The sequence below is a fragment of the Mastomys coucha genome, unplaced genomic scaffold (assembly GCF_008632895.1).
Source record: "Mastomys coucha isolate ucsf_1 unplaced genomic scaffold, UCSF_Mcou_1 pScaffold21, whole genome shotgun sequence".
Taxonomy (NCBI): Eukaryota; Metazoa; Chordata; class Mammalia; order Rodentia; family Muridae; genus Mastomys; species Mastomys coucha.
The window spans coordinates 16,156,563-16,165,724 of NW_022196904.1; the positions used below are offsets into that span (position 1 = coordinate 16,156,563).

The 9,162-nt window shown below is 49.1% G+C and overlaps 1 protein-coding gene across 2 annotated transcripts in view; it reads left to right on the plus strand.

The window, feature by feature from the left end:
* Positions 1 to 9,162, plus strand: part of Rsph6a (radial spoke head 6 homolog A) — a 22,582-nt gene that overhangs the window by 9,753 nt on the left and 3,667 nt on the right. The window contains exons 3-5 of one of the 2 annotated variants that reach the window (XM_031385511.1): positions 3,123 to 3,887; positions 5,357 to 5,501; positions 6,877 to 6,994. In XM_031385511.1, coding sequence (XP_031241371.1) covers positions 3,123 to 3,887; positions 5,357 to 5,501; positions 6,877 to 6,994 — 1,028 coding nt within the window. The remainder of the gene's footprint in view (positions 1 to 3,122; positions 3,888 to 5,356; positions 5,502 to 6,876; positions 6,995 to 9,162) is intronic. The other variant, XM_031385512.1, reaches the window with a different exon arrangement.

Genomic DNA, 9,162 nt, shown 5'->3' on the forward strand with positions numbered 1-9,162 from the left:
CCTGTGCTCACGGCAGAGAGTGTGCCGTGCCTGTGCTCACGGCAGAGAGTGTGCCGTGCCTGTGCTCATGGCACACAGTAGATGAAAGAGAAAGAACATGAGGTTGGGTGAGTAGGGAGGTTGGAAGGTACGGGAAGAGTTGGGGGAGGGGAAAGGATATAATCCAATACATTGTATGAAAAAGTTTAAAGTCATACTACCGCACTATGACAACAAGGTCAGCCTAGTATCGGCATAAAAATACAGGCCAACCAATTGAATGGAACTGAAGACCTGGAAACCGAACCGCAAAGTGACGGTCACTTAATTTTTGACAAAGGAGGCAAAGATGTAGTTTGGACAAAAGCCTAGTCAATAAGTGGGTTCTGGCAAAATGGGATTTCTGCCTGCATAAAAAAAATTAGATTCACATTTCCCTTGTACAAGAACCAACTCAAAAAGAAACAGAAGTCAGGTGGTGGTGGTGGTGGCGCACACTTTTTGATCCCAGCAATTGGGAGGCAGAGGCAGGCAGAATTCTGAGTTCAAGGCGGATCTCTTGTGAGTCCGAGGCCAGCCTGGTCTACAGAGTGATTTCCAGGACAGCCAGGGCTACACAGAGAAACCCTGTGTCAGAAGCTAACTAAATAAAAATTATATGTGAGAGAGAAAGTGTGTGTGTGTGTGGGGGGGGAACAAGAACTTTTAAAGCAGAACACCAACTGCCCAGGAGCTAACCCCAGCTATCAACAGATGAAAATGAAAAGTTTCTGCACAGCAGGAGCCTACAGTATGGGAGAAAACCTTAACAGCTATGCTTCAGACACAGGGCTGATGACAGAGGACTGCAAGCAACTGCCACTCAACACGTGGGCAAGTGAGCTCCATGGGCAGTTTTCAAAAAATGAAAGGCAAACGGGCCAACTGCTGTCATACAAAGTGTCCCATATCCTGAGCCCTAGGGAGATGCCAATTAAAACTACTGAGATACCACACCTCCCACCCCCATCAAAATGGCTCTCACCGACAAATCTGACAACTGTTGGAGGGATGTGGGAAGGAACCCTTATTTACTGTTGGTCAGGTTAAGAATTAATACAGCCGGGCCTGGAGAGATGGCTCAGCAGTTCAGAGCACCAACTGCTCTTCCAGAGGTCTGAGTTCAATTCCCAGCAACCACATGGTGGCTCACAACCACCTGTAATGAGATCTGACGCCCTCTTCTGGTGTGTCTGAAGACAGCTACGGTATACTCATATACATAAATTAAATCTTTTTAAAAAAAGAATACAGCCACTGTGGAAATCAGCTTGGGGACTTCTCAAATATTGAAAGCAGAACTACTATAGGATTGAGCCGCTTCCCTCCTGGGTTTATACCTAGAGCTCTCCACACTCCACCAAAGAGATGCCTGCGTGGAGCCCGCCCTGTTGGTTGCTGTTTTATTCAGCACAGCAAAGAATTGGAATCAACCTAGTTTTGTTCACCAACATATGAATGGATGATGAAAAGTGTGTGTGTGTGTGTGTGTGTGTGTGTGTGTGTGTGTGTGAGATGGAATACTACTTGGCTCTGAAGAAAATGAGGTTAAGGAGTTTTCAGGGAAATGGGTGGACTTGGGTTATATGATACTGTGAGGCCACAATCTCAGACACACCACACACTTGCCCTTGTATGTGGCATACAGCCATTGTGTATGTAAAGTGTGCATGTGTGGGTACAGTAGAACAGGAGGAAGAGAAGGGGAGGGGTGGCTATAGGGACACGGGGGGGACTGAATGTAAGTAATGGATACAGGCATGGAAGAGGGCATAGTTATTTTTCTAGTTCTAATCCTGTCATGGATATTTTTTTGGTTTTGGTAGTAGATAACCTGCATGAGACATATTAGATAGTAGTTCAAATGTCAATAGTTCTGAATGTCAATTCTAACTGTATACGAATAAATGAATAAAGTGAGGATTGGAAAGTGCGACACACACACACACACACACACACACACACACACACATAAACACGAGGAAGATGCTGCCATGGAGAACTGTGGGCAGAGACTCCAAAGATGGCTAGAAAGCAACTGGAGGTCCAGAACAGCCTGTTTCTCAATGGCTGTGACATTTCATGCTTGGCTCAGGCCCAGGCTATTCCAGTCTTGCCCAATTGAACAGTGTTGAGCTTTGTGGCCCATGGGCCACAGCTAAGCAAATGATGGGCAATCCCCAGAGGAAGGCATGAGTCTTGGTGGGTAACCTGCAGAGGTCACGGGGCACAGTTGCACATTTCGGTTTTTGCCTACTTCTGTTCCCCACCCCAGCCCACAAACCCAGGATTCTTTTCTCCACATTACTTTTCTGCACACATTATCCCCCTTCCCCCCAACCCATTCTCCACGGGACTCCACACTCATGGATACAGCTGAAAGGTATGTTATGTAGCCCTGGCTGGGTAGAACTTGCTATGTAGACCAGGCTGACTTCAAACTCAGAGATTCATCCACCTCTGCCTAACCCTAACCCTAACCCTAACCCTAACCCTAACCCTAACACTAACCCTAACCCTAACCCTAACCCAACCCTAACCCTAACCCTAACCCTAACCCTAACCCTAACCCTAACCCCTAACCCCTAACCCTAACCCTAACCCTAACCCTAACCCTTTAAGGGTGTGAGCTACCATGCCTGGCAACAATAGCTTTTTTTTTTTTCCAGTAGAACAAGAAGGCAAGGGTAGTAGGGCAATCCAGCTATGCCCCGTGGGCTAATTCTGCTGTCACCCTACTACTATTAGGGTGTAGAGCATGGCCGGCCATGGATTGTTGCCTGTACCCAAAGAGCTACTGTGGCTGCAGACTTCGTTCTCATCCTTCGCTTTGGTCAGGTTAAAGAGAAAAGGATTCTCTCCTGGTGTGGTTTCTTTCTTCTTCTTCTTTTTTCCTTCATCAAGGGACACTCTCCCTAGGACATTCTCAAACTGGTGGCTTAAGTCGCCCAAGTCTGTTGGCTCTGCTGGAGGAGTCAGGCTGGGTGACTGTCTCAGGTCTTGCTGCTGGCCCAGTTCCATTCCCAGGACCCGAGCGGTGGCAGGAGGATCAGGCTAGGAAGCCTTGAGCCTGCCTTCTACCTATTTCTCCATCCCTGTTACAGACTGACAGCCCGGTGCCCAACATCATGGAGACTGCCTTCTACTTCGAGCAGGCGGGCGTGGGGCTAAGCTCGGATGAAAGCTTCCGAATCTTCCTGGCCCTGAGGCAGCTGGTGGAGCAGCAGCCCATCCACATTTGCCGCTTCTGGGGCAAGATCCTGGGCCTGAGCCGCAGCTACCTGGTGGCGGAGGTGGAGTTCCGCGAGGGCGAGGAAGAGGGAGAGGAGGAAGAGGTGGAGGAGATGATGGAGGGAGGCGAGGTTATGGAGGCCCACGGAGAAGAGGAAGGAGAGGAGGATGAGGAGAAGGTGGTAGACCCGGTGCCCAAGCCACAGTGGAAGCCTCCGCCCGTCATCCCCAAGGAGGAGAGCCGCAGCGGCACCAACAAATACCTGTACTTCGTGTGCAACGAGCCGGGCCGCCCGTGGACGCGCCTGCCGCACGTGACGCCCGCGCAGATCGTGTGCGCGCGCAAGATCAAAAAGTTCTTCACCGGCTTCCTGGACACGCCGATCACCAGCTACCCGCCCTTCCCGGGCAACGAGGCCAACTATCTCCGCGCGCAGATTGCGCGCATCTCCGCCGCCACGCACATCAGCCCGCTGGGCTTCTACCAGTTCGGTGAGGAGGAGGGCGATGAGGAGGAGGAGGGCGGCGCAGGACGCGACTCGTTCGAGGAGAACCCCGACTTTGAGGGCATCCCCGTGTTGGAGCTCGTGGACTCCATGGCTAACTGGGTACATCACACTCAGCACATCCTGCCTCAGGTGAGGACGGAGCCAGGATGGAGCTTCCCACCCGTACCCTGCCCAGGACGTGCTCCAATCCAGCCCAGCATCCACCCACCCACCTACCCATCCACCCACCCACTTACCCACCTACCCATCCACCCACCTACCCGTCCACCTACCTACCCATCCACTCACCCATTCATCCAACCATGACCCAAAGCAACTTGGAAAGGAAAAGGTCTATTTGGCTACGTATCCACTGAGGGAAGTCTGGGTAGGAACTTGGATACAGGACAGAAGCAGAGGCCATGGAGGAAAGCTGCTTACAGGCTTGCTCCCCATGGTTTAAATCAGCCCACTTTCTTACACAGCCCCAGACCACTTGCCCAGGGATGGCATCACCCATAGTGGGTTGAGCCCTCCCACACCCATCGTCGACCAAGAACATTCCCCCACAGACTTGCTTGCAGGTCATCTAATGGAGGCTTTTCTCAGCTGAGGTTCCATCTTCCCAGATGAGTTTAACTTGTATCAAGTTGACAAACATCTGCGCAGCAGCAGCAGCAGCAGCAAACCAGTGCCACAGGCAGCAGCTATCACACTTGCTTAAAATAACTCCTTTTGTGACCAAGGACTGATCCCCATTTATGGCTGAGAAAACGGGACGTAGCTTTATGCTGTGTACCAGCCTGTATTTATTATTCAAAGAGCTATCACTGATCAGAGGGAGTTTAGGGGCATGGACTGAGACCCTGTGTTTAAAGCAACAGGGCTTGATGTAGGGCCACACACTTTTAGCCCAGCACTCAGGAGCTAGAGGTAGGTGGAGCTTTGGAGTTCAAGGCCAGCCTCCTTTACAGAGAAGCCTTGCATGGAAAAACAAAACAAAATCAAAACAAACAAAGGTGGGAGTGTGGATCAATAGAATGCTTCCCTTGTGTCAATATCTCTCTCTATCACACACACACATACACACATACATACACACATACACACACATAATATACACACACATAATATACACATATACACATACATACACATATATACATTCACACACATACATATACACATAATACACATACACACATACATATACACATATACACATAATACACACATATGTGCACATACATATACATTCACACACATATGCACATATGTACACACACACACACACACCCCAACAGGAGTGTTAATTGACTTGACAGAGTCCAACACCAATCCAATGAGGGAGGCACAGGTGACCCTACCACCATTGAATGACAGTCCCTGAGCAGAAATCCTGAGGTATCCTTTACCAACAATGTGTCCAGCCATGAAAGCCGCTGTCCCAAGGCAGTTGCTAGCACATAACTGGGGCTGCCTGCCCATGACAGCCTTTCGAATCACTAGCTACAGGGACAAGCCCAGTGTTCTAGGGGCCTGTCTGGTTCTTCACCTTCTCCCACAGTAGGCTAAGCTCTGTCTTAGGGTGCCGCCTGACTTTGCTATTGCATCCCCAGGGGCGCTGTACATGGGTGAACCCATTGCAGAAGACAGAGGAGGAAGAAGAGCTAGGGGAAGAGGAAGAGAAGGCAGATGAGGCGATGGAGGAAGTAGAGCAGGAGGTTGGTCCTCCACTTCTGACTCCACTCTCAGAGGATGCAGGCAAGTCCCTCCCTTCTGGGCAGGCACAGGGCCAGCCTTCAAGGGGTTGGTGGTGGGGGGGAGCAGCTCACCTGGAAACACTGATGTCACCCATCCTCTGAGCCTCAGTGGGGATTTCTTATGTACAGCAGGCATGGGGTCAGGCCTGGGGGCACACGCCTGCCATGCCAGCATCAGGGAAGAAAGAAGCAGGAGGATCGTGAGTGGGCCTCGGTTCTACAAGGCTGGGCTGAGTGAAACCCTGTTATGTATATGAGTACTCTGTTTGCATGTATGCCCGCATGACAGAAGAGGGCATCAGATCCCATCACAGACGGTTGTGAGCCACCATGTGGGTACTGGGAATTGAACGCAGGACCTCTGGAAGAGCAGCCAGTGCTCTTAACCATTAAGCCACCTTTTCAGACTGAAACCCTGTTTGATTTTTGTTTTTTTGTTTTTGTTTTTGTTTTTGTTTTTGTTTTTCGAGACTGTCCTGGAACTCACTCTGTAGACCAGGCTGGCCTCAAACTCAGAAATCCGCCTGCCTCCCAAGTGCTGGGATTAAAGGCGTGCACCACCACCACCCGGCTTTGATTTTTTGTTTGTTTGTTTTTGTTTGCTTGTTTTAAATTTATTTACTGTTTCTGTGTTAAAAAGAAACCCTTATGGGGGAACCCTGGGGGAACGTGTTCATCTTGTCTCTAAGCCTAGTCTGGCATATGATGGTGACCATGGCCTTGAGACAATCTCTTCCTGATTTTCTCTCTTTTTTTTGGGGGGGGGGGTCATCATGGGGTTGTTGTTTAAGGCAGGTCACATTCTGAAGCCCAGGCTGCCCTTGAACTCCAAGCATCTCCCATGGTCTCCCAATTCTGGGATTGCTGGCTTGTGCCCTACCACACAGAGGGATACAGTCTTGGAGCCCTACTCAGGCTTGGGGAGGAGCGATGCAGGAAGCCTCCTAGGGGAGGCAGCCAGGAACTGGAGTTTGCATTCACAGAAGGAATTCTTTGAGGCTGAGGCACTTGGAGAAAGAGGAAAAGGAGGCCCGGGGCAGCCCAGATCCTATGCTCGAGCCATAGCACCCTGCTTGGAATCTGTACACCCTACAAGATAATATTTTAGCTCCCTGCTAGTAGCATGGCTACCAGACCTCACTGCCACCCAGAAAGGGAGGTGACATGAGCATCCTCCTTTCCTGGGTGGGGTTGCTGCAGCAGAGATGGATAGAACGGCTTCCTCGGGGCCACATCAGGAGAGAGAGGAGAGCCAGGGATCTTGGTGTGATTTGTAGCTCTTGCATGTGCCCTCTCCATCCCTTCTCTCCAACTCTCCGCCCACATGGTAAGGCAGGGCGTGGTGACCCCTGACCCCCCCTTTCCTTCTCCAACAGAAATCATGCACCTGTCGCCCTGGACCACCCGCCTCTCCTGCAGCCTCAGCCCTCAGTACTCGGTGGCCATTGTGCGCTCCAACCTCTGGCCAGGGGCCTATGCCTACGCCACTGGCAAGTACGCCATTGCCCTGACTCGGGGGTCCATCAATGGTATAGAAATCTTATCTGCCAGGATCCATGATAGTTTCTCTCAAAAGATTGACAAGTCCTGCCAGGCATGGTGGCACAGGTCCTTAATCTCAAAAGCTGGGAGGCAGGCTGGTGAGATGGCTCAGTGGGTAAGAACACCGACTGCTCTTCCAAAGGTGCTGAGTTCAAATCCCAGCAACTACATGGTGGCTCACAACCACCCATAATGAGATCTGACACCCTCTTCTGGTGTGTCTGAAGACAGCTACAGTGTACTTACATATAATAAATAAATAAATCTTAAAAAAAAAAAAGCTGGGAGGCAGAGGCAGGCAGATATCTGTGAGTTCAAGGGCAGCCTGGGCTACATAGTTCCAGGACAGCCTGGTCTACAAAGAGAGACTCTATCTCAAAAAGTACATATAGGGGGCAGAGAGATAACTCAGCAGTTAAGAGCACTGACTGCATTTCCAGAGGTCCTGAGTTCAATTCGGAGCAACCACATGGTGGATCACAACCATGTGTAGTCTGTAATAAGATCTGCTGCCCTATTCTGGTATATAATAAAATAAATTAATACATAATACATAAATAAAATATGTAAATATTACATATGTGTCATACACAATACATTACATATAATACATGCACATATATATGTATATGCATATACAAGTTGCAGCCACCTCCACTCCCCCTCCCTTCTTACCTTTAAATTGTCTCTAAATCCTTAAACCAGCTCGCTGCGATCCCTACTCTGCCCACCAGAGGGCAGACCTTTTCTACTCTGAATTCGAACTTGCTCTGGGTTTAGTACTGAAGGAATTTCATGCAAACTTTAATCATATTCTTGTCGATTATTATTATTATTATTATTATTATTATTGTCCAGAATCTGAGAGTAGAGTTTTTCTAACCCTCCTATTCTATGCCTACACCCACACATTATTTCTCTCTGTGGTCTTGGCTCTCCTGGAGCTTGCTATGCCTCAGAGGCCCACCTGCCTCTGCCTCCCCAGTGGGGGAATTAAAGGGCAACATTAATTTTTTAAATTAATGACATTCAAATAGGGTTCTCCTGTCCATATATCCCTCCCTCCCATCATTTGTCATGGATCACTTCATCCCTCCATGCACCCATCAGTTCAGTCATCCATCCATCCATCTTTTGTCTTTTTATAGAAGAATATACTAAACAAAGTCATGCATATAATTTATGTGTATTTTTGTGTGCTCACACGAGTGCCCAGGTTACTTTATGTGCACTGTATCATGCAGGCACCTTGACAGCCAGAAGAGGGCACTGCTGGGCCTCCAGGACTTGAGTTGTAGGTGGTTGTGTGCCTCCTGGTGTCAGTGCTGGAAACCAAACCAGTGGGCACTCCTAGCAGTGGAACCATCCTGCTAGCTAAAGAGAAATTTTGTTTTATCTTATGTGGGATTTTTCTTCTTTTGTTGACACATGATCATCTGGAACTCACAATGTAGACCAGGCTGGCCTCAAACTCACAGAGATCTGCCTGCCTTTGGCCCTAAATGCTGGATTAAAGGCGTGCACCACTGTAAGTGCCTAAGAATCTTTTAAGATAAAAAAAAAAAAAAAAAAAAAAAAAAGAATCTTTTAACATTAATTAAGTGTGGCTGAGCACACACGCACCCATGTACTGCATCATGCATGTGGATGCATGTGGATATGTGTGGATGCATGTGGATGCATGTGGAAGCGTGTGGAGGTTGAAAGGCACAGGAGTGGGCACTCGCCTTCCACCTCATTGTGGCAGGGTCTCTGTGGCTGTGCTGTGCTGTGCACATCAGGCTAGCCCCTTGAACTTCCACACAAGATTGTCCTGTCTCTGCCTCCCATCTCTCCATAAAAATGCTGAGTTAACAGCTGTGCCCCATGAAATCTGAATTCTTATGTGGGTTCCAGGATCAAACCTGGGCTCCCTGGCTTGTGCTGCCATCTCTCTGGCCCCCAAAGAGCCTTTTTGTTGCTGATACAGGGTTTCACTATGCTCTCTGGGCTTGAACTCCCAATCCTTCTGCCTCGGCTTCTGGAGTATTGGGATTACAGCTGTATACAATAGGTCATCACACTAAGCTCTACATATGAGCTCGACATGGTGACACACACTTTTAGTTCTAGCACTCGGG